The sequence below is a fragment of the Rana temporaria genome, chromosome 9 (assembly GCF_905171775.1).
Source record: "Rana temporaria chromosome 9, aRanTem1.1, whole genome shotgun sequence".
Lineage (NCBI taxonomy): Eukaryota > Metazoa > Chordata > Amphibia > Anura > Ranidae > Rana > Rana temporaria.
Window position 1 is genome coordinate 170337500 of NC_053497.1, and position 25294 is coordinate 170362793.

The following is a 25294-nucleotide window of genomic DNA, read 5'->3' on the forward strand; positions in this document are numbered from 1 at the left end:
GTCAACTTCAAAAAGAATCTAGAAATATGTGTAGGAATGCTCATTGGGGAGGGTCAGACAGTCTGACCGCCAACCTTTCCTTGACCACCATGATTTTTTTTAACCACTTCACCCCGATCCAGTGCGCCACCTAGTCTTTTATTCTGCAACTACAAGCCCTGATGAAGGGGGACAGGCGAGCCCCGAAATGTGTTGTATACTTCTTTGACTCTCATTTTGTTAAATAAAGATCAACTGGACCTATTAAACTTTGTTTTTGGCCCTCACTTCTTCACCACTTCACCGATTCTTGAAGCTTTTACTTGCATCCAGTGACTTCTCCATCCACCCTCCCCAATATAACATTGTATAACCCAATAATTTTTCAATTTTACCCTGACTGCACCCTTTTGGTTTCTTTCCAACATAATTAGGGGGTTCTCCTCCTTCTGACCACACCAAGGTGATCATCACCTTCCGCTACGTCTCTCAGAAGCTCTTCATTTCCGTCTCGGTTCTGGCCGGACTCGGCATACTCTTGGGTTTCGTCTGCCTGTCTTTTAACATCTACAACAGCCACGTGAGGTGAGAAGGACGCATGCACAATGGGTTGTGTAAGTTGGGGGGGGGGGGGGGTGGAAGAGTGGAGGAGGGGAAGGTAAGGGTGAATAGTATAAGGGGTATTGAATATATAAATGTAGGAAAGAATAAATACAGTTTAGAACAGCACAATTACAGTTGTGGTTTCCACCACTTGACTAAAGCATTAGCAACTGAATAGTGGAAACACACCTCGGGGACCACTGAGGGTCTATGATAAGCTCATCTTAGGATCTTCTTCCTGCCTTGTGTCATGGTTCACTTTACCGACTCGCTGACTTACTTCAGACCTTAAATTAAATCTGTGCTTAGTACGGGTTCACTTAAAATACAATTAAAGTGGTTGTAAACCTTTGAAATGAAAAATGAACAAAGCATATCCCTTTTTAGTGTGTACTTGCTGCTGACTCCTGCCTCTGCTGTCTCCATGAGTCACCTTGGACAGTTTATGCCAGGGATCTTCAAACTACGGCCCTCCAGCTGTTGCGAAACTACACATCCCATGAGCCATTGTAAAACTCTGACATTCACCGACATGACTGGGCATTAAGGGTGTGACAGACTCGGACCCTCTTATGTCCATTATCATCCTATGTCCACTAGGGGCATAGGATGACTGAGAAATGATATCTTGGACTACCTAAGAGGGGATTATTATGTAAATATTATCCACAATATATTCTAGGATATCTGTGAGAACTATTCGCTGGTTGTTGTTTCTGAACTCAAAGGGTTGGTTGTAAGAGTGGCTCATTCATAGATGCTAATGTCCTCGCCTCCAGCCATCTCTGTTCTCTGTGCTAATTGACCCTGCTATTGTGTGAAGATGTCCTGTGTTTACACTTATGACAATGTGTATTGTATAGCAGGTGAGAGGAGATGGGATGTCTACCTTGAAAGGTCATATCTCGGAGTCACCTCGTCTGGGTAAATGATTAGTTAATTAGCTCATGTTAATTTATGTTCTGGTTACCTCTTTAAACTGTATATAAGGCTGTATTCTTGGTTCTATTAAACACTCCGGGCTAGATTCAGAAAGAATTTACGCTGGCGTATCTATAGATACGCCGGCGCAGATTTGAATTTACGCGGCGTATCTTCTTTCTGTATTCAGAAAGCAAGATACGCCGAAATTTGCCTAAGATCCGACTGGCGTAAGTCTCTTACGCCGTCGTATCTTAGTTGCATATTTACGCTGGCTGCTAGGTGGCGCTTCCATCGATTTACGCGAGGAATATGCTAATTAGGTAGATACGCCGATTCACAAACGTCCGTACACCCGGCGCATTTTTTTACGTCGTTTACGTTAGGCTTTTTCCGGCGTAAGGTTACTCCTGCTATATGAGGCGTACGCAATGTTAAGTATGGACGTCGTTCCCGCGTCGAATTTTGACATTTTTACGTCGTTTGCGTAAGTCGTTCACGAATAGGGCTTTGCGTAAATTACGTTCATGTCTAAAGCATTGACGATTTGCGGCGTAATTTCGAGCATGCGCACTGGGATTCTTTCACGAACGGCGCATGCGCCATTCGTTAGAGACGTCATTTACGTGGGGTCATGTTTTATTTACATAAAACACGCCCACCACTTCTCAATTTGAATTTGGCGCGCTTACGCCGGCAGATTTACGCTACGCCGCCGCAACTTACGGAGCAAGTGCTTTGTGAATACTGCACTTGCCTCTCTAAATTGCAGCGGCGTAGCGTAAATAACATACGCTACGCCCGCACAAACTTACGGCGGGCTACCTGAATCTAGCCCACTATGTTTAGCACACAAACAAGTCTCGTCTCGTTGTGTCTTGAGGGCAGCTGGAATATCTGATATCTATATCCAGACTGATAGGAAGCGGTATATGACGGAAGCACTTAATCGGAGTGTGGGACGTTCCTTTACAATGGGAATTGTAGTTCCTGAACAACTGGAGGTCCGTAGTTTGAAGACCCCTGGTTTATGTCAACAGCAAGGGATCCCAAGAGAGGGTCCATCCCACCTCCAGCCCACAGCAGATGATTGACAGCTTCAGCCGTGCATTTTTCCCTACGAGACAGTCTATAGGGGGGGTGTTCAGTCCTTCCACTCAGGTCTCACATTACACTCAGCTTCTTGTTCTATGCTGTGCAGTGTGTGATGTCAGATCTCTGCCCCACCTGCCTGCTGGAGCTCAGAAATGCTGTGCAAATTCTGAATGGCTCTGGAGAAGTGAGGGCTGCAGACAAGCAGGTACAAATTATGTAGGAAGATTTGCTTCATCTCTGTGTATCACCTGAGGCCAGTCACTTCAGTTGGTTTATGTGAGGGTTTACAATCGCTTTAAAGTAGAATATGCATAGATTTTTTTTTTGGACATGTCACAATATACTGTACAACAACATTTTTTAATATAGTTTTTAATATGTGGCCCCTTGGCAGGTGGGCCTTGGTGTCGAGAGGCCACATATTTGCGTATAAAATTGCAGATACATCTGTGCCAAGAGAGCGCGCCATGTACACTCCCGCACAGTTACCGGCAGCTAACGGAAAGCCAATCACGACGGTCACATGATCATAAACCCCACCCTGCCTCCCGGCATCTAAAACCCCTTAAAGGGCCAGGAGGCGCTGGCTTCAAGGGGTTAAAGGGGTTCAGTCCTAGTCCAGTGATTCTACAGAGTCTGATGTCATCAGTCTGCTACAGGCCGGAGGAAGCATTTCCCAAGTCCCCCCCCCAGTGATCAGACTGTACACTCTATGGGAAGTCACATGTTGCAGCCCCTTCAAATGAAAAAAACATCTGATGTCAGTTCCACTTTCAGTAGCTGTCAGACTGTATTATAGGCACCATATTGTGCATGTGTTCCCCTATTGTTGCCTTCCACAATTCACAATTTGGTACTTGAGTGGTCCATTGGCTGGGTCACGCTGTCATGCAGGGTAGGGGTGTCTTATAAAAACGCTTCAATTTTAGTTTTGTTTTAATCTTCTGATCTGAAAAGTAAAAATCCGGGTTCTCCGGCAGCAGATTGGATGGGGGAGGGGGGATGCTGGCACGGTGAGAGTAGAGACCTTATGGTACTTCAGTGAAGCGTGTACTAAAAGATTCTGTATTCTATGCATAATTTATCATTATTTATATACACGAAGGTAACCCTCTTGATTCTTTTATATCGAAGCAAATGGAGAACAATAGGATGCTTGTGTAGATGATTGGTAGGCAGAAATCCTGAGCACATTGCGGCTCTTATGTTATTGGATATCCTCTGCGTGACTCGGCTCAGTGCAAAGTGGAGGGGCCTAGAAATTGGCGGCCCTTTGGTATATGATGTGTGGCCCTCAGACCTCAGCAGTCTGTAGTGGGAACCAGGGGCAGACTGACCATTCGGGCACTGCCTGAGGGCCCCATGCCACTAGGGGGCCCCATCAGGGTGGTCAGCCTCAGTAAAACCAGGGACAGTATGTAAAAATTTGTGTTTTTTTTTTTTTTTTTTACATATGTCCCTTACCAACATTCTTTTGGTCTAAAAATCCCAAGATTATAACTTCCCCGCCTCTCCAGTACCTTTTCAGTGTGTGTATGTATACTGTGGGCCAGATTCTCAAAAAAGCGCCTACCTATAGGCGGGCGTATCGTATCTAAGATACACTACGCCGCCGTAACTTTGTGAGGCAGGTCCCGTATTCTCAAAGAACTTGCGGCCAAAGTTACGGCGATGTAGTGTAACTGTGCCGGCGTAAGCCCGCGTAATTCAAAGTAGGCTAGTGTGGGCGTGTTTTATGTTAATGTATCGTGACCCGATTTAATTTACGTTTTTAAACGAACGGCGCATGCGCGCGCATGCTCAGTATCACGTCGAATTTTCAAATTAAATTACGCCCGCTCAATGCCTAGTCGACGTGACCGTAACTTACGTCCAGCCCCATTCACAGACAACTTACGCAAACGAGGTAAAACACGACGCTGTTCGTACATTTCCGACGTCCATACCTAACATGACTTACCCCTGCTTTATGAGGGGTAACTTTACGCCGGCATATGTCTTACGTAAACTACGTATCTTGCTACCCTGGGTGCACGTACGTTCGTAAATCGGCGTATCTAGTTTATTAGCATATTCAATGCAGAAATCTACGATAGCGCCACCTAGCGGCCAGCGTAAATATCCAACCAAGATACGACGGTGTAAGAGACTTACGCCGCTCATATCCTAGCCGAATTTATGCGTAACTGATTCTAAGAATCGGCCACATAGATACGACGGCTCTCATTCGGACTTACGCCGGTGTACATGGCGCTACGCCGTCGTAAGTCCTTTGAGAATCTGGGCCTGTGTGTGTATACTGTGTATGTATACTGTATGTGTGTGTATACTGTGTGGCCCCATAATCTATTGCCTGGGGGCCCCATAATCACCTATTGCCTGGGGGCATCATAATCTTCTACTGCCCGGGGGCCCATAATCTTCTATTGCCCGGGGGCCCCATGAGTTGTCAGTCAGCCCCTGGTGGGAACATTGATTAGGGTAGTAGTATTTTTCTCTACAAGCCTCATGTAACATATACCCAGTTTCTTATTGTCTTCTGCAGCATATCCCCGCCAACAATGTATCCTGTCCTCACTCTCTGACCCTCATTTTTTCCATTAGGTCTGCAGTCTCTGACAGTCCTCTCAAGCATTACATATATCGAACATTAGGTGCAGGCCTTTGGTAATGTCAGAGGCCACACTTGAGTCCCCCTATAGCTCATAAGTTAACAACCACTGATTTGCAGAACTGGCACTGCCTGATGTCATGGTGGGATGACGCTGTGGGGCTTCTTCAAACTTTTGCTGAATTACAGTTAGGCCCCTGACTCCAATTAGTATGCATGGATTTGTGGGCAGAAGCTCTGTACAATGTACATATGTAATGTTTGAGCAACGTTTTCGTGCTTATATCTAATGACCTTGTTGCTAAGACGCAGGTGGCTTCTCAAGAAAGCAGCCTAGAATCCTTCTGTTGCTAGGGAGCAGACGGCTTGTCAAGGAAGTGGCCTAGCATCCTTCATTTGCTAGAGTGCAGGCAACTTGTCAAGAAAGCAGCATAGCATTCTTCAATTGCTAGGATGCAGGTAGCTTGTTGGGAAAGCAGATTAGCATTCTTCCTTTGCTAGGGCGCAGGCAGCTTGTCAAGAAAGCAGTCTAGCATCCTTCCATTGCTAGGGTGCAGGCGGCTTGTCAAGAAAGCAGCCTAGCATCCTTTAATTACTAGGGCGCAGTCGGCTTGTCAAGAAAGCATTCTAGCATCCTTTCACTGCTGGCGCGCAGACAGCTTGTTAAGAAAGCAGTCTAGCATCCTTCCATTGCTAGGCGCAGGCGGCTTATCATGAAAGCAGTCTAGCAACCTTCCATTTCTAGGGTGCAGGTAGCTTGCTAAGAAAGCAGTCTAGCATTTTTCCATTGCTAGAATGCGGGTGGCTTGTCAAGAAATCAGTCTAGCATCCTTCCATTGCTAGGGCGCATGCAGCTTGCCAAGAAAGCAGCCTAACCTCCTTCCATTTATAGGGCACAGGCAGCTTGTCAAGAAAGCATTCTAGCATCCTACCTTTGCTAGGGCGCAGGCGGCATGTCAAGAAAGCAGTCTAGCATCCTTCCATTGCTAGGGCGCAGGCGGCATGTCAAGAAAGCAGTCTAGCATCCTACCATTGCTAGGGTGCAGGCGGCTTGTCAAGAAAGCAGTCTAGCATCCTTCCATTGCTAGGGCGCATGCAGCTTGCCAAGAAAGCAGCCTAGCCTCCTTCCATTTCTAGGGCGCAGGCAGCTTGTCAAGAAAGCATTCTAGCATCTTTCCACTGCTGGGGCACAGGCAACTTGTTAAGAAAGCAGTCTAGCATCCTTCCATTGCTAGGGCGCAGGCGGCATGTCAAGAAAGCAGTCTAGCATCCTACCGTTGCTAGGGTGCAGGCGGCTTGTCAAGAAAGCAGTCTAGCATCCTTCCACTGCTGGCGCTTAGGCAGCTTGTTAAGAAAGCAGTCTAGCTTCCTACCGTTGCTAGGGTGCAGGCAGCTTGTCAAGAAAGCAGTCTAGCATCCTTCCAATGCTGGCGCTTAGGCAGCTTGTTAAGAAAGCAGTCTAGCATCCTTCCATTGCTAGGGCGCAGGCAGCATGTCAAGAAAGCAGTCTAGCACCCTACCGTTGCTAGGGTGCAGGCGGCTTGTCAAGAAATCAGTCTAGCATCCTTCCAATGCTGGCGCTTATGGCAGCTTGTTAAGAAAGCAGTCTAGCATCCTTCCATTTCTAGGGTGCAGGCGGCTTGTCAAGGAAGTGGCCTAGCATCTTGTGTTGCTAGGACTCGGCAGCTCTTGCTGCCTAATGTCCTCCGTTGCTAGCATGCAGGCAGCTGCTCAGAGAAGCCACCTAGTGTCCTCTGTTACCAAGACGCAGGCGCCTTCTGTTACTAGGACAAAGGCATCTCTTGTCTTCCAATAGAGTATAATTGCACTGTATGTTTTAGGTATATAAACCTTAGTACAAATGTTAGCACAAATATTTGCATGGGTACAACATAAAACATGGTCTATATGCTACCAACTTACTGCGTTTTTTATGTGGCCGTGTCCGTGACCTTTAAGCAGGATAGGCAGGTCTAGGTGAAGGTACAAGATCACTAAACCCTGACTACATCTTTTTTTTTTTCAGGTACATCCAAAATTCCCAGCCTCACCTGAACGACGTTACGGCGGCAGGATGCATACTGGCTCTCGCTGCCGTCTTCCCACTTGGTCTGGATGGGCACCACATAGAGACGTGGCACTTCCCCCTGGTGTGCCAGGTGAGCTAATACAGGCCTAGAGAAGACTTTCAGAAAGAAGAGATTTGTATTCTTTTTGTTCCTTATGCCTCTTATCTTCTCTTTTTTTTTCCCTGCTCTCCTCCTGTCTATCGTTGGTTTGGCCGCGTCGTCCAGGCTCGCCTCTGGCTTCTGGGACTTGGCTTCAGCTTGGCCTATGGCAGCATGTTTACCAAAATCTGGTGGATCCATACGGCGTTTACCAAGAAAGACGACAAGAAGGAGAGGAGGAAGGTAAGCTGGGAAACGTTATAAGAATTGTTTGATGGAAATCATGGAATCCCGTTTGTGTTTGGAGGCACTTCCTTTGTTTCTTTTGTTTTTGGCCTTCAAGACAATGGATTACGCTGGGAATAGCAATGATCCAAAAAAGAGCAAAAATCATTGGAGGATACAATGTATGGATTCGTTGTTTTATACCATTGTCTTGTTTTTTTATGTGTTTGGAGGCCCTTGCTGGGCAGATATTCATCTTTGGTTTTTGGCTTGACCTCTGACAAGAATTGACTTGTGAATCCCATTGATGTTTTGGTGGCCTCTTCATCTACATGCTGTTGTATGTAAACTAGAGATGTGCACGGCGGAAACATTTGTTTTGTTTTGTTTTAGGTTATTTGTATTGTTAGAATGATTCATTTTCGAAATTTGTTTTGTATATTCGGATCTGTTTGCTGTATTTGTTATTTGAAAATCAAATCAAAATTTTGAGTGTCCAAATTCGAATTTTGACATTCAAAATTAGAAATTTAAATTTCTAACTTAGATTTGCGGAAGATGACTCTATTTCATCCAATTCTATTCTATTCTTTACTATTCTATTGTACTCTACTCTACAGTGGAACCTCGGATTGCGTGTAACGCGGTTAACGAGCGTTTCGCAATACGAGCGCTGTATTTCCTAAAATCCTAACTCAGTTTGAGAGCAGGATTCAGGCCAAAGCGGTGTGCAGTACCGCGTTTGGCGTGAGGTGGGGGGCGCCGGAGCCAACCGTTCGCCGTTCGAAAACGGCCGAGAAGGCCCTAGGACAGTTCGGCTGACCTTGAAAAGGCTTGTGAACAAAGTCTTTGCAAGGTTTGCTGAGGTCAGCCGAACTGTCCTCGGTCCTTTCCGGCCATTTCCGAGGCTCTCCGGCACACCCCCCCCCTCTGGCCGCATGCAGTATTGCATGGCACTGAAGTCAATGTGGAACAAATTATTTTCGTTTCCATTGACTTCAATGGGAAAACTCGCTTTGATATGCGAGTGCTTTGGATTATGAGCATTCTCCTGGAACGGATTATGCTCGAAATCCAAGGTTTCTTTTATTCTGTGTGAGAGGGAGGAGAGAATCCAAGGAACACACCGCTGTGCCTAACCTGCGCTGTTCTAAAGGGCTGTAATGCAAATGGACATGTGCCGGGGGACGCTATGGGAGGAGAAAGGGAGGGCCTGCACTGACGGAGGGGGGGTTTGGACTGGTGGAGGTGGGTCACACTGAGGGGGGTTCTATACTGATGGAGGGGTGTCTGCACTGAGGGTAGTCTGCACTGATGGAGGGTGGTCTGCACTGGGGGGTCTGCAGTGAGGGGGGTCTATACTGATGGAGGGGGGGTCTGCACTAAGGGTGGTCTGCACTGAGGGTGGTCTATACTGATAGAGGTGGGTCGGCACTGAGGGGGGTTCTAGACTGATGGAGGGGGGTCTATACTGATAGAGGTGGGTCAGCACTGTAGGGGGTTCTATAATGATGGAGGGGGTCTGCACTGAGGAGGTTCTATAATAATGGAGGGGGGTCTGCACTGAGGGGGGTCTGCACTGAGGGGGGTCTGCACTGAGGGGGGTCTGCACTGAGGGGGGTCTATACTGAAGGAGGGGGGTCTATACTGATGGAGGGGGGTCTATACTGATGGAGGGGGGTCTATACTGATGGAGGGGGGTCTATACTGATGGAGGGGGGGTCTATACTGATAGAGGGGGGTCTGTACTTAGTGAGGGGGTCTGTACTTAGTGAGGGGGTCTGTACTGATGGAGGGGGGTCTGTACTGATGGAGGGGGGTCTGTACTTGGTGAGGGGGTCTATACTGATAGAGGGGGGTCTGTACTTGGTGAGGGGGTCTGTACTGATGGAGGGGGGTCTGTACTTGGTGAGGGTATCTATACTGGAGGGGGTCTGTACTTGGTGAGGGGGTCTATACTGATGGAGGGGGTCTGTACTTGGTGAGGGGGTCTGTACTGATGGAGGGGGTCTGTACTTGGTGGGGGGGTCTGTACTTATGGAGGGGGGTCTGTACTTGGTGAGGGGGTCTATACTGATGGAGGGGGGTCTGTACTTGGTGAGGGGGTCTATACTGATGGAGGGGGTCTGTACTTGGTGAGGGGGTCTGTACTTATGGAGGGGGGTCTGTACTTGGTGAGGGGGTCTATACTGATGGAGGGGGTCTGTACTTGTGAGGGGGTCTGTACTTGGTGAGGGGGTCTATACTGATGGAGGGGGGTCTGTACTTGGTGAGGGGGTCTGTACTTATGGAGGGGGGTCTGTACTTGGTGAGGGGGTCTGTACTTATGGAGGGGGGTCTGTACTTGGTGAGGGGGTCTGTACTTATGGAGGGGGGTCTGTACTTGGTGAGGGGGTCTGTACTGATGGAGGGGGTCTGTACTTGGTGAGGGGGTCTGTACTGATGGAGGGGGTCTGTACTTGGTGAGGGGGTCTGTACTTGGTGAGGGGGTCTGTACTGATGGAGGGGGTCTGTACTTGGTGAGGGGGTCTGTACTGATGGAGGGGGTCTGTACTTGGTGAGGGGGTCTGTACTGATGGAGGGGGTCTGTACTGATGGAGGGGGTCTGTACTTGGTGAGGGGGTCTGTACTTGGTGAGGGGGTCTGTACTTATGGAGGGGGGTCTGTACTTGGTGAGGGGGTCTGTACTTGGTGAGGGGGTCTGTACTTATGGAGGGGGGTCTGTACTTGGTGAGGGGGTCTATACTGATGGAGGGGGGTCTGTACTTGGTGAGGGGGTCTGTACTTATGGAGGGGGGTCTGTACTTGGTGAGGGGGTCTGTACTGATGGAGGGGGTCTGTACTTGGTGAGGGGGTCTGTACTGATGGAGGGGGTCTGTACTTGGTGAGGGGGTCTGTACTTATGGAGGGGGGTCTGTACTTGGTGAGGGGGGTCTGTACTGATGGAGGGGGGTCTGTACTTGGTGAGGGGGTCTGTACTGATGGAGGGGGTCTGTACTTGGTGAGGGGGTCTGTACTGATGGAGGGGGTCTGTACTTGGTGAGGGGGTCTGTACTTGGTGAGGGGGTCTGTACTGATGGAGGGGGTCTGTACTTGGTGAGGGGGTCTGTACTTGGTGAGGGGGTCTGTACTTGGTGAGGGGGTCTGTACTGATGGAGGGGGGTCTGTACTTGGTGAGGGGGTCTGTACTTGGTGAGGGGGTCTGTACTTGGTGAGGGGGTCTGTACTGATGGAGGGGGGTCTGTACTGTGGGAGGCCTGAAATTGGTTCACAGCAAGAGAAATACAACATATCTAACGAGTTTTGGGGATCTGATTTAAAATGCTATAGTAAGCAGGGATAACTTTTGATGGTAATGATGTAAGTTGTAGAACACCCTGCGTGGCATGGAGATGCATCTTCCTGTAGACCAATTTTATTATTTTATGTTTTTTGATTTATTGGATATGTGCTTATTAAGCTGTGTACAAAATTACAGCTTGGAAGTTTTAACTCATCACATATTGGAAAAAAAAAAAAAAGTGATTGTAAACCCTTACATACACCCAGCAAAGTGAAAAGCCTCCGCTGATACACAGAGAAAAAACAAATCCTGCTATATAAGTTGTACCAGTTTGCCTGCATTCATCTTTTGTCTGCAGCTATCCAAATAGCAGAATTTAGACAGCTTGCCTGTGTTCAGATAGCAGAGCTCAGTGAGAGCTGATTGGAGGGAAGGGACCCCCCCCCCCCCATCACACAGCAACAGAGCTGAGGCTGTCAATCACAGGAATCTGTATGCAAGAGCTCCCTCCTCTGTCACCATTTTATCTCTTGGTGTCATAAAAAAACTTCTCAGAAGTGATTTATGCAAACCGCAGAGGAAGGAAGCAGCAGACAGAAATGACACTTAGTGCTCTGGATTGAGACATGTACACATTATAGAGTACAGGGGTCTCCAAACTTTCTAAACAAAGGGCCGGTTTACTGTCCTTTAGACTTTAGGGGAGTCGGAATGTGACCATCAGGAGTACAAAATGTCCCAGCGTCAGTGGGAGTCAACAATCCCCCATCATTGATGTCATTGGGAGGAATAGTGCCCCATCATTGGTGTCAGTGGGAGGAATAGTGCCCCATCATTGGTGTCAGTGGGAGGAATTGTGTCCCATCATTGGTGTCATTGAGAGGAATTGTGTCCCATCATTGATGTCATTGGGAGGAATTGTGCCCCATCATTGATGTCAGTGGGAGGAATAGTGTCCCATCATTGGTGTCATTGGGAGGAATTGTGCCCCATCATTGATGTCATTGGGAGGACTTGTGTCCCATCATTGGTATCAGTGGGAGGAATAGTGTCCCATCATTGGTATCAGTGGGAGGAATAGTGTCCCATCATTGGTGTCATTGGGAGGAATTGTGTCCCATCATTGATGTCAGTGGGAGGAATTGTGTCCCATCATTGATGTCATTGGGAGGAATTGTGTCCCATCATTGGTGTCAGTGGGAGGAATAGTGTCCCATCATTGGTATCAGTGGGAGGAATAGTGTCCCATCATTGGTGTCATTGGGAGGAATAGTGACCCATCATTGGTATCAGTGGAAGGAATAGTGTCCCATCATTGGTGTCAGTGGGAGGAATAGTGACCCGTCATTGGGAGGAATAGTGTCCCATCATTGGTGTCAGTGGGAGGAATAGTGGCCCATCATTGGTGTCAGTGGGAGGAATAGTGTCCCATCATTGGTGTCAGTGGGAGGAATAGTGTCCCATCATTGGTGTCAGTGGGAGGAATAGTGTCCCATCATTGGTGTCAGTGGGAGGAATAGTGTCCCATCATTGGTGTCAGTGGAAGGAATAGTGTCCCATCATTGGTATCAGTGGGGGGAATAGTGGCCCATCATTGGTGTCAGTGGGAGGAATAGTGTCCCATCACTGCTATCAGTAGGAGGAATAGTGTCCCATCATTGGTCTTATTGGGAGGAATTGTGTCAGTGAATAAAATAGCACCCCAGGGGCCAGATGAAAGCAAGCAAAGGGCCGTATCTGGCCCCCAGGCTGCAGTTTGGAGACGACTGCTATAGAGGGATACGCTGTGTTCATATTTCATGTCTGAGGTTTACAACCACTTTATCCACTTCCCGCCCGGCCTATAGCAGAATGATGCCCGGGCGGTGGTTCTGTTATCCTGACTGGACGTCATATGACATCTTTCAGGCTAACCATAGCTCCCAACTGTCCCTGATTTTGAGGGACTGTCCCTCTGTCCCCTCACTATATCATGAAGGTCAGAAGATAAAAATATCGGCTTGTGAACACATGTGAAGACATAAGTGACAATGGAAACTCCTGTCTTTTTAGCATGACAGGTCCTCTTTACGGATTCTTCACTCGCTTATCCCAGCATTGAAAGTCTCTTTGGACGGGGGGAACGGCGTCATTTGTCTCTAGAATGCTCATTACTGGTGGCAGTCAGGGTTGGCTTTGTTATGTAGATGTGCCCGGTAGGCAGCGATGTTTTATTGATGCCCTTGGATGAGGGCGCAGTGTGCGTTTTATTCTAAATTGGAGGCGGATTTCAATGATCGCGAGGCTTAAAGGGAACTTGTGAGGAGCGTAATGAAGGATCTACAATTCTTAAATTGCTTTTAAAGCCCAACTGATTTTTTAGTTAACCACTTAAAGTGGAGGTTCACCCAAAAAAAACTATTTTTTAACATTAGATTGGGCCTAATTACGGGAAGCAGAATCGGGTGTTTTGTTTAACCACTTCCCTACCGCGTCATTGTGAAATGACGGCGGCAGGAACCCCTCCTCAATTCGGGTGGACGTCATATGACGTCCTGGGCTTTCCGGGTGGATATCTGAATGATGGGGGGCAGCTAGAGGCATCATTCAGATATCCTTCTCTTCTGCCGGCGATTCTGCACAACGTAAGAACGATCACAGCGGCGATTCCGCTGCTAGATCGTTCTTACAGGCGGCGGGAGGGGACATCCCCCCCCTCCCGCCGCCATCCGGCGTTTCTCCGGGCTCTCCCGTGCCATCGGGGGCCCGGAGAACGAATCGTCCGGCGCTGGCAGGAAGCATAGAGATGACTGGTGACCAGATGGTCACCAGTCATCTCTATGACCGTCGGAGGACCCGGGCGCGATGTGATGACGTCACGCCCGGGTCCCCGTAAGTAAACAAAGCCGCAATTGCGGCTGCTAAGCAACAGTAATCATGAGATCTGTGAATTTTTTTTCACCGATCTCATGGTTTCCAGCCTGGAGGAGAGATGTGGGGTCTTATTGACCCCGCATCTCTCCATAAAGAGGACCTGTCACACACATTTCCTATTACAAGGGATGTTTACATTCCATGTAATAGGAATAAAAGTGATAATAAAAAAAGAAAAATAAAACAAAAGTGTAAAAAAAGAAATAAATATGTAAAAAAAAAAAAAAAGAAATAAAAAATATTTTTTTTAACTCCCCTGTCCCCGGTAGCTCGCGCGCAGAAGCGAACGCACACGCAAGTCCCGCCAACATATGTAAACGCCGTTTAAACCACATATGTGAGGTATCACCGCGTGCGTTAGAGTGCCAGCAACAATTCTAGCACTAGATCTCCTCTGTAAATCTAAACTGGTAACCTGTAAAAAAATTCAAAGCGTTGCCTATGGAGATTTTTAAGTACCGAAGTTTGGCGCCATTCCATGAGTGTGCGCAAATTTTAAAGCGTGACCTGTCAGGTATCTATTTACTCGGTGTAACATCATCTTTCATATTTTACAAAAAAATTGGGCTAACTTTACTGTTTTGTTATTTTTTTTAATTCCTGAAACAATTTTTTTCCAAAAAAAAAGGCGTTTGAAAAATTATTGCGCAAATAGCGTGCAAGATAAAACGTTTCAATGACCGTCGTTTTATTCCCTAGGGTGTCTGCTAAAAAAACATATATAATGTTTGGGGGTTCTGCGTAATTTTCTAGCACAAAAATGATGATTTGTACATGTAGGAGAGAAGTGCCAGAATAGGCCCGGTAGGGATGTGGGTATAACAGCCCGGTATGGAGGTGGTTAAAATCGAAGCCGTACTTACCGTTTTAGAGAGCGATCTTCTCCGCCGCTTCCGGGTATGGGTCTTCGGGACTGGGCGTTCCTATTTGATTGACAGGCTTCCGACGGTCGCATACATCGCGTCACCAGTTTCCCGAAAGTAGCCGAACGTCGGTGCGCAGGCGCCGTATAGAGCCGCACCGACGTTCGGCTACTCGTGACGCGATGTATGCGACCGTCGGAAGCCTGTCAATCAAATAGGAACGCCCAGTCCCGAAGACCATACCCGGAAGCGGCGGAGAAGATCGCTCTCTAAAACGGTAAGTACTGCTTCGATTTTAAACAAAACACCCGATTCCCCTTCACAAAATGAGCATCAATCTAATGTTAAACATTTTTTTTTTCGGGTGAACTCCCGCTTTAAGACCCGGACCATTATTCAGGTTAAGGACCTTGCCCCTTTTTGCGATTCGGCACTGCGTCGTTTTAACTGACAATTGCGCGGTCGTGCGACGTGGCTCCCAAACAAAATTGGCGTCCTTTTTTCCCCACAAATAGAGCTTTCTTTTGGTGGTATTTGATCACCTCTGTGGTTTTTATTTTTTGCGCTATAAACAAAAATAGAGCGACAATTTTGAAAAAAAAATTCTATATTTTTTACTTTTTGTTATAATAAATATCCCCCAAAAAGATATAAAAAAAACGTGTTTTTCCTCAGTTTAGGCCGATACGTATTCTTCTACCTATTTTTAGTAAAAAAAAATCACAATAAGCATTTATTGATTGGTTTGCGCAAAATGTATAGCGTTTACAAAATAGGGGATAGTTTTATGGCATTTTTTTTTTTTTTTACTACTAATAGCGGCGATCACCGATTTTTTCCGTGACTGCGACATTATGACGGACACTTCGGACAATTTTGACACATTTTTGGGATCATTGTCATTTTCACAGCGAAAAGTGCTATAAAAATGCATTGTTTACTGTGAAAATTACAATTGCAGTTTAGGAGTTAACCACTAGGGGGCGCTGAAGGGGTTAAGTGTGACCTCAATTGTGTTTCTAATTGTAGGGGGGCGTGGCTGGACGTGTGACATCACTGATCGTCTTTCCCTATATCAGGGAACACGCGATCACTGACTTTGCCACAGTGAAGAACGGGGAAGGTGTGTTTACACTCACCTCTACCCGTTCTTCAGCTCCTGTGACCGATCGCAGGACACCCGCGGCGATCGGGTCCGTGGGACCCGCGGGCATGGTCATGGAGCTTCGGGTCGCGAGCGCACTGCCAGCGGCACGCTCGCGACCCCACGGCTGGGCCTTAAAGAGACAAGTACAGGTACGTGGATGTGCCCAGCCGTGCCCTTCTACAGACGTATATTGGCGTGAAGGGGTCCTTAAGTGGTTAAAGGGTAACTCCACTTTCATGGGGGGAAAAAATATCAAATGAAGAAAAAAATAACATGGCGTTTACACAAGTCTTATTGTAATTGGATTGAAGCCGCTGTCATTTTCTGAAAACACAATGTAGCTATTCTGTACACAGAGTGTGTTCTGACCCCTCCCCAGAAACATCATTTCCTGCTCTGTGATTGGCTCCCCAGTTTTCCCAGAAGTCCCCCTAAGATACAAGTCAGATTTTAGGCATCCCCTGCAACATAAATGTCATTTTTGGTGAGATACTCCCTGTAGGAACATGATAAAGAAGAGATGCCTTCTTCCTCAGAGCCTAGCGGTGCTAACTTCAGCTTCTTAAATACAAACCCTGTACAATCAGTACTCCTCTCTCTTATCATCCCCGTATGATCAGTACTCCTCTCCCTTATCATCCCCCTATGATCAGTACTCCTCTCCCTTATCATCCCCCTATGATCAGTACTCCTCTCCCTTATCATCAGTACTCCTCTCCCTTATCATCTCCATGTGATCAGTACTCCTCTCTCTTATCATCCCTGTATGATCAGTACTCCTCTCCCTTATCATCCCCCTATGATCAGTACTCCTCTCCCTTATCATCCCCCTATGATCAGTACTCCTCTCCCTTATCATCAGTACTCCTCTCCCTTATCATCTCCATGTGATCAGTACTCCTCTCTCTTATCATCCCCGTATGATCAGTACTCCTCTCCCTTATCATCCCCCTATGATCAGTACTCCTCTCCCTTATCATCTCCATGTGATCAGTACTCCTCTCTCTTATCATCCCCGTATGATCAGTACTCCTCTCCCTTATCATCCCCCTATGATCAGTACTCCTCTCTCTTATCATCCCCGTATGATCAGTACTCCTCTCCCTTATCATCAGTACTCCTCTCCCTTATCATCTCCATGTGATCAGTACTCCTCTCTCTTATCATCCCCGTATGATCAGTACTCCTCTCCCTTATCATCCCCATATGACCAGTACTCCTCTCCCTTATCATCCCCGTATGATCAGTACTCCTCTCCCTTATCATCCCTGTATGATCAGTACTCCTCTCCCTTATCATCCCCCTATGATCAGTACTCCTCTCCCTTATCATCCCCCTATGATCAGTACTCCTCTCCCTTATCATCCCCCTATGATCAGTACTCCTCTCCCTTATCATCCCCCTATGATCAGTACTCCTCTCCCTTATCATCCCCCTATGATCAGTACTCCTCTCCCTTATCATCCCCCTATGATCAGTACTCCTCTCCCTTATCACCCCCTATGATCAGTACTCCTCTCCCTTATCATCCCCCAATGACCAGTACTCCTCTCCCTTCTCATCCCTGTATGATCAGTACTCCTCTCCCTTATCACCCCCCTATGATCAGTACTCCTCTCCCTTATCATCCCTGTATGATCAGTACTCCTCTCCCTTATCATCCCCCTATGATCAGTACTCCTCTCCCTTATCATCTCCATGTGATCAGTACTCCTCTCCCTTATCATCCCTGTATGATCAGTACTCCTCTCCCTTATCATCCCCCTATGACCAGTACTCCTCTCTCTTATCATCCCCCTATGACCAGTACTCCTCTCTCTTATCATCCCCTTATGATCAGTACTCCTCTCCCTTATCATCTCCATGCGATCAGTACTCCTCTCCCTTATCATCCCTATATGATCAGTACTCCTCTCCCTTATCATCCCTGTATGATCAGTACTCCTCTCCCTTATCACCCCCGTATGATCAGTACTCCTCTCCCTTATCATCCCCCTATGATCAGTACTCCTCTCCCTTATCATCCCTGTATGATCAGTACTCCTCTCCCTTATCATCCCCCTATGATCAGTACTCCTCTCCCTTATCATCTCCATGCGATCAGTACTCCTCTCCCTTATCATCCCTGTATGATCAGTACTCCTCTCCCTTATCATCCCCCTATGATCAGTACTCCTCTCCCTTATCATCTCCATGTGATCAGTACTCCTCTCCCTTATCATCCCTGTGTGATCAGTACTCCTCTCCCTTATCATCCCCGTATGACCAGTACTCCTCTCCCTTATCACCCCCCTAGGATCAGTACTCCTCTCCCTTATCATCCCCGTATGATCAGTACTCCTCTCCCTTATCATCAGTACTCCTCTCCCTTCTCATCCCCCTATGATCAGTACTCCTCTCCCTTATCATCCCCCTATGATCAGTACTCCTCTCCCTTATCTCCATGTGATCAGTACTCCTCTCCCTTATCATCCCCGTATGATTAGTACTCCTCTCCCTTATCATCCCCGTATGATTAGTACTCCTCTCCCTTATCACCCCCGTATGATCAGTACTCCTCTCCCTTATCATCCCCGTATGATCAGTACTCCTCTCCCTTATCATCCCTGTATGATCAGTACTCCTCTCCCTTATCATCAGTACTCCTCTCCCTTATCATCTCCATGTGATCAGTACTCCTCTCTCTTATCATCCCCCTATGATCAGTACTCCTCTCCCTTATCATCCCTGTATGATCAGTACTCCTCTCCCTTATCACCCCCCTAGGATCAGTACTCCTCTCCCTTATCACCCCCCTAGGATCAGTACTCCTCTCCCTTCTCATCCCCGTATGATCAGTACTCCTCTCCCTTATCATCAGTACTCCTCTCCCTTATCATCCCCCTATGATCAGTACTCCTCTCCCTTATCATCCCCCTATGATCAGTACTCCTCTCCCTTATCTCCATGTGATCAGTACTCCTCTCCCTTATCCCTGTATGATCAGTACTCCTCTCCCTTATCATCCCCCTATGATCAGTACTCCTCTCCCTTATCATCCCCCTATGATCAGTACTCCTCTCCCTTATCACCCCCTATGATCAGTACTCCTCTCCCTTATCATCCCCCTATGATCAGTACTCCTCTCCCTTATCATCCCCCTATGATCAGTACTCCTCTCCCTTATCATCTCCATGTGATCAGTACTCCTCTCCCTTATCATCCCTGTATGATCAGTACTCCTCTCCCTTATCATCCCCCTATGACCAGTACTCCTCTCTCTTATCATCCCCCTATGACCAGTACTCCTCTCTCTTATCATCCCCTTATGATCAGTACTCCTCTCCCTTATCATCTCCATGTGATCAGTACTCCTCTCCCTTATCATCTCCATGTGATCAGTACTCCTCTCCCTTATCATCAGTACTCCTCTCCCTTATCATCTCCATGTGATCAGTACTCCTCTCTCTTATCATCCCCGTATGATCAGTACTCCTCTCCCTTATCATCCCCCTATGATCAGTACTCCTCTCCCTTATCACCCCCTATGATCAGTACTCCTCTCCCTTATCATCCCCCTATGATCAGTACTCCTCTCCCTTATCATCCCCCTATGATCAGTACTCCTCTCCCTTATCACCCCCTATGATCAGTACTCCTCTCCCTTATCATCCCCCTATGATCAGTACTCCTCTCCCTTATCATCCCCCTATGATCAGTACTCCTCTCCCTTATCATCCCTGTATGATCAGTACTCCTCTCCCTTATCATCCCCCTATGATCAGTACTCCTCTCCCTTATCACCCCCTATGATCAGTACTCCTCTCCCTTATCATCCCCCTATGATCAGTACTCCTCTCCCTTATCACCCCCTATGATCAGTACTCCTCTCCCTTATCATCCCCCTATGATCAGTACTCCTCTCCCTTATCATCTCCATGTGATCAGTACTCCTCTCCCTTATCATCCCTGTATGATCAGTACTCCTCTCCCTTATCATCCCCCTATGACCAGTACTCCTCTCTCTTATCATCCCCCTATGACCAGTACTCCTCTCTCTTATCATCCCCTTATGATCAGTACTCCTCTCCCTTATCATCTCCATGTGATCAGTACTCCTCTCCCTTATCATCTCCATGTGATCAGTACTCCTCTCCCTTATCATCAGTACTCCTCTCCCTTATCATCTCCATGTGATCAGTACTCCTCTCTCTTATCATCCCCGTATGATCAGTACTCCTCTCCCTTATCATCCCCCTATGATCAGTACTCCTCTCCCTTATCACCCCCTATGATCAGTACTCCTCTCCCTTATCATCCCCCTATGATCAGTACTCCTCTCCCTTATCATCCCCCTATGATCAGTACTCCTCTCTCTTATCATCCCCGTATGATCAGTACTCCTCTCCCTTATCATCAGTACTCCTCTCCCTTATCTCCATGTGATCAGTACTCCTCTCTCTTATCATCCCCGTATGATCAGTACTCCTCTCCCTTATCATCCCCCTATGATCAGTACTCCTCTCCCTTATCATCCCTGTACAATCAGTACTCCTCTCCCTTATCATCCCCCTATGATCAGTACTCCTCTCCCTTATCATCCCCCTATGATCAGTACTCCTCTCTCTTATCATCCCCGTATGATCAGTACTCCTCTCCCTTATCATCAGTACTCCTCTCCCTTATCATCTCCATGTGATCAGTACTCCTCTCTCTTATCATCCCCGTATGATCAGTACTCCTCTCCCTTATCATCCCCCTATGATCAGTACTCCTCTCCCTTATCACCCCCTATGATCAGTACTCCTCTCCCTTATCATCCCCCTATGATCAGTACTCCTCTCCCTTATCATCCCCCTATGATCAGTACTCCTCTCCCTTATCATCCCCCTATGATCAGTACTCCTCTCCCTTATCATCAGTACTCCTCTCCCTTATCATCTCCATGTGATCAGTACTCCTCTCCCTTATCATCTCCATGTGATCAGTACTCCTCTCTCTTATCATCCCCGTATGATCAGTACTCCTCTCCCTTATCATCCCCCTATGATCAGTACTCCTCTCCCTTATCACCCCCTATGATCAGTACTCCTCTCCCTTATCATCAGTACTCCTCTCCCTTATCATCTCCATGTGATCAGTACTCCTCTCTCTTATCATCCCCGTATGATCAGTACTCCTCTCCCTTATCATCCCCCTATGATCAGTACTCCTCTCCCTTATCATCCCCCTATGATCAGTACTCCTCTCTCTTATCATCCCCGTATGATCAGTACTCCTCTCCCTTATCATCCCCCTATGATCAGTACTCCTCTCCCTTATCATCTCCATGTGATCAGTACTCCTCTCCCTTATCATCTCCATGTGATCAGTACTCCTCTCCCTTATCATCAGTACTCCTCTCCCTTATCATCTCCATGTGATCAGTACTCCTCTCTCTTATCATCCCCGTATGATCAGTACTCCTCTCCCTTATCATCCCCCTATGATCAGTACTCCTCTCCCTTATCACCCCCTATGATCAGTACTCCTCTCCCTTATCATCCCCCTATGATCAGTACTCCTCTCCCTTATCATCCCCCTATGATCAGTACTCCTCTCTCTTATCATCCCCGTATGATCAGTACTCCTCTCCCTTATCATCAGTACTCCTCTCCCTTATCTCCATGTGATCAGTACTCCTCTCTCTTATCATCCCCGTATGATCAGTACTCCTCTCCCTTATCATCCCCCTATGATCAGTACTCCTCTCCCTTATCATCCCCCTATGATCAGTACTCCTCTCCCTTATCATCCCCCTATGATCAGTACTCCTCTCCCTTATCATCCCCCTATGATCAGTACTCCTCTCCCTTATCATCCCCCTATGATCAGTACTCCTCTCCCTTATCATCCCCCTATGATCAGTACTCCTCTCCCTTATCACCCCCTATGATCAGTACTCCTCTCCCTTATCACCCCCCTATGATCAGTACTCCTCTCCCTTATCATCCCTGTATGATCAGTACTCCTCTCCCTTATCATCCCCCTATGATCAGTACTCCTCTCCCTTATCATCTCCATGTGATCAGTACTCCTCTCCCTTATCATCCCTGTATGATCAGTACTCCTCTCCCTTATCATCCCCCTATGACCAGTACTCCTCTCTCTTATCATCCCCTTATGATCAGTACTCCTCTCCCTTATCATCTCCATGCGATCAGTACTCCTCTCCCTTATCATCCCTATATGATCAGTACTCCTCTCCCTTATCATCCCTATATGATCAGTACTCCTCTCCCTTATCACCCCCGTATGATCAGTACTCCTCTCCCTTATCATCCCCCTATGATCAGTACTCCTCTCCCTTATCATCCCTGTATGATCAGTACTCCTCTCCCTTATCATCCCCCTATGATCAGTACTCCTCTCCCTTATCATCTCCATGTGATCAGTACTCCTCTCCCTTATCATCCCTGTGTGATCAGTACTCCTCTCCCTTATCATCCCCGTATGACCAGTACTCCTCTCCCTTATCACCCCCCTAGGATCAGTACTCCTCTCCCTTATCATCCCCGTATGATCAGTACTCCTCTCCCTTATCATCAGTACTCCTCTCCCTTATCATCCCCCTATGATCAGTACTCCTCTCCCTTATCATCCCCCTATGATCAGTACTCCTCTCCCTTATCTCCATGTGATCAGTACTCCTCTCCCTTATCATCCCTGTATGATCAGTACTCCTCTCCCTTCTCATCCCCCTATGATCAGTACTCCTCTCCCTTATCACCCCCTATGATCAGTACTCCTCTCCCTTATCATCCCTGTATGATCAGTACTCCTCTCCCTTATCACCCCCTATGATCAGTACTCCTCTCCCTTATCATCCCCCTATGATCAGTACTCCTCTCCCTTATCTCCATGTGATCAGTACTCCTCTCCCTTATCATCCCTGTATGATCAGTACTCCTCTCCCTTCTCATCCCCCTATGATCAGTACTCCTCTCCCTTATCATCCCCCTATGATCAGTACTCCTCTCCCTTATCTCCATGTGATCAGTACTCCTCTCCCTTATCATCCCCGTATGATTAGTACTCCTCTCCCTTATCATCCCCGTATGATTAGTACTCCTCTCCCTGTATGATCAGTACTCCTCTCCCTGTATGATCAGTACTCCTCTCCCTTATCATCAGTACTCCTCTCCCTTATCATCCCTCTATGATCAGTACTCCTCTCCCTTATCATCCCCCTATGATCAGTACTCCTCTCCCTTATCTCCATGTGATCAGTACTCCTCTCCCTTATCATCCCCCTATGATCAGTACTCCTCTCCCTTATCATCCCCCTATGATCAGTACTCCTCTCCCTTATCTCCATGTGATCAGTACTCCTCTCCCTTATCATCCCTGTATGATCAGTACTCCTCTCCCTTCTCATCCCCCTATGATCAGTACTCCTCTCCCTTATCATCCCCCTATGATCAGTACTCCTCTCCCTTATCTCCATGTGATCAGTACTCCTCTCCCTTATCATCCCCGTATGATTAGTACTCCTCTCCCTTATCATCCCCGTATGATTAGTACTCCTCTCCCTTATCACCCCCGTATGATCAGTACTCCTCTCCCTTATCATCCCCGTATGATCAGTACTCCTCTCCCTTATCATCCCTGTATGATCAGTACTCCTCTCCCTTATCATCCCTGTATGATCAGTACTCCTCTCCCTTATCATCTCCATGTGATCAGTACTCCTCTCCCTTATCACCCCCCTAGGATCAGTACTCCTCTCCCTTATCACCCCCCTAGGATCAGTACTCCTCTCCCTTATCATCCCCGTATGATCAGTACTCATCTCCCTTCTCATCCCCGTATGATCAGTACTCCTCTCCCTTATCATCAGTACTCCTCTCCCTTATCATCCCCCTATGATCAGTACTCCTCTCCCTTATCTCCATGTGATCAGTACTCCTCTCCCTTATCCCTGTATGATCAGTACTCCTCTCCCTTATCATCCCCCTATGATCAGTACTCCTCTCCCTTATCTCCATGTGATCAGTACTCCTCTCCCTTATCATCCCCGTATGATCAGTACTCCTCTCCCTTATCATCAGTACTCCTCTCCCTTATCATCCCCGTATGATCAGTACTCCTCTCCCTTATCATCAGTACTCCTCTCCCTTATCATCCCCCTATGATCAGTACTCCTCTCCCTTATCATCCCTGTATGATCAGTACTCCTCTCCCTTCTCATCCCCGTATGATCAGTACTCCTCTCCCTTATCATCAGTACTCCTCTCCCTTATCATCCCCCTATGATCAGTACTCCTCTCCCTTATCTCCATGTGATCAGTACTCCTCTCCCTTATCATCCCTGTATGATCAGTACTCCTCTCCCTTATCACCCCCCTATGATCAGTACTCCTCTCCCTTATCACCCCCCTATGATCAGTACTCCTCTCCCGTATGATCAGTACTCCTCTCCCTTATCACCCCCCTATGATCAGTACTCCTCTCCCGTATGATCAGTACTCCTCTCCCTTGATTTGTCTCTGTCATCTGTTAGCACCTTCCTTGCCGATGTTACATTTTAGTGACAGGATAACTGTGAATAAAATTAAAGTTCTTTATAAAACCTTTGATAAGATCACATGACATCATTTACACCTAGTCACCCTTTTATTGATTGCTGCTAATTTGGTCCAATCATGGAGCTTTATGAGTTCTAAAATATCTGCTAGATCTTTGCAGTGAGTTATAAAAATACATGCTTAGGAGAGCAGGCCTGCTGGCAAGAGCAACCAATCAGCTTATAGTTTTCATCGTTTTCATCTGCACAAAAAAAAAGTCAGTAGAAGCTGGATTGGTTCCCGAGGGACACGCCCACTTCCCCTGCAGTGAAAAGCATTAAAGTGGAACTAAACCCATCGGCCGGGATTCAGAGAGATCGGCGCATCTTTAGTTTGGCGTAGCGCATCTCATATGCGCTACGCCGACGTAACATTGAGAGGCAAGCTGAGTATTCACAAAGCACTCGCTCCCATATTTACGCCGGCGTAACGTAAATGGGGCGGCGTAAGCCCGCGTAATTCAAAGTAGCAAGGCAGTGGGCGTGTTGTATTATAATGAAGCGTGACCCCATGTAAATGCATGGCCGAACGAATGGCGCATGCGCGCGCATGCTCAGAGTCACGTCGAATTTACTCCCTGAGATACGCCGGGTCCATTCATGCGACGTGAACGTAACCTGCGCCCAGCCCCATTCACGTACGACTTACGCAAACGACGTAAAATACGACAGCTGTTCCGACGTCCACACCTTAACAAGACTTACCCCTGCTTTATGAGGGGTGGACATACGCCTTACGTAAACGGCGTAGCTTACTGCGACGGGCGCAAGTACGTTCGTGAATCTGCGTATCTAGCTCATTTACATATTCGACGCGTAAATCAACGGAAGCGCCACCTAGCGGCCAGCGTAAATATGCACCCCAAGATACGACGGCGTAGGAGACTTACGTCGGTCGTATC

At 47.4% G+C, this 25294-nt stretch overlaps 1 protein-coding gene across 1 annotated transcript in view; it reads left to right on the plus strand.

The window, feature by feature from the left end:
• Positions 1-25294, plus strand: part of GABBR1 (gamma-aminobutyric acid type B receptor subunit 1) — a 283737-nt gene that overhangs the window by 180231 nt on the left and 78212 nt on the right. The window contains exons 16-18 of the mRNA XM_040324995.1: positions 414-564; positions 7236-7368; positions 7504-7620. Coding sequence (XP_040180929.1) covers positions 414-564; positions 7236-7368; positions 7504-7620 — 401 coding nt within the window. The remainder of the gene's footprint in view (positions 1-413; positions 565-7235; positions 7369-7503; positions 7621-25294) is intronic.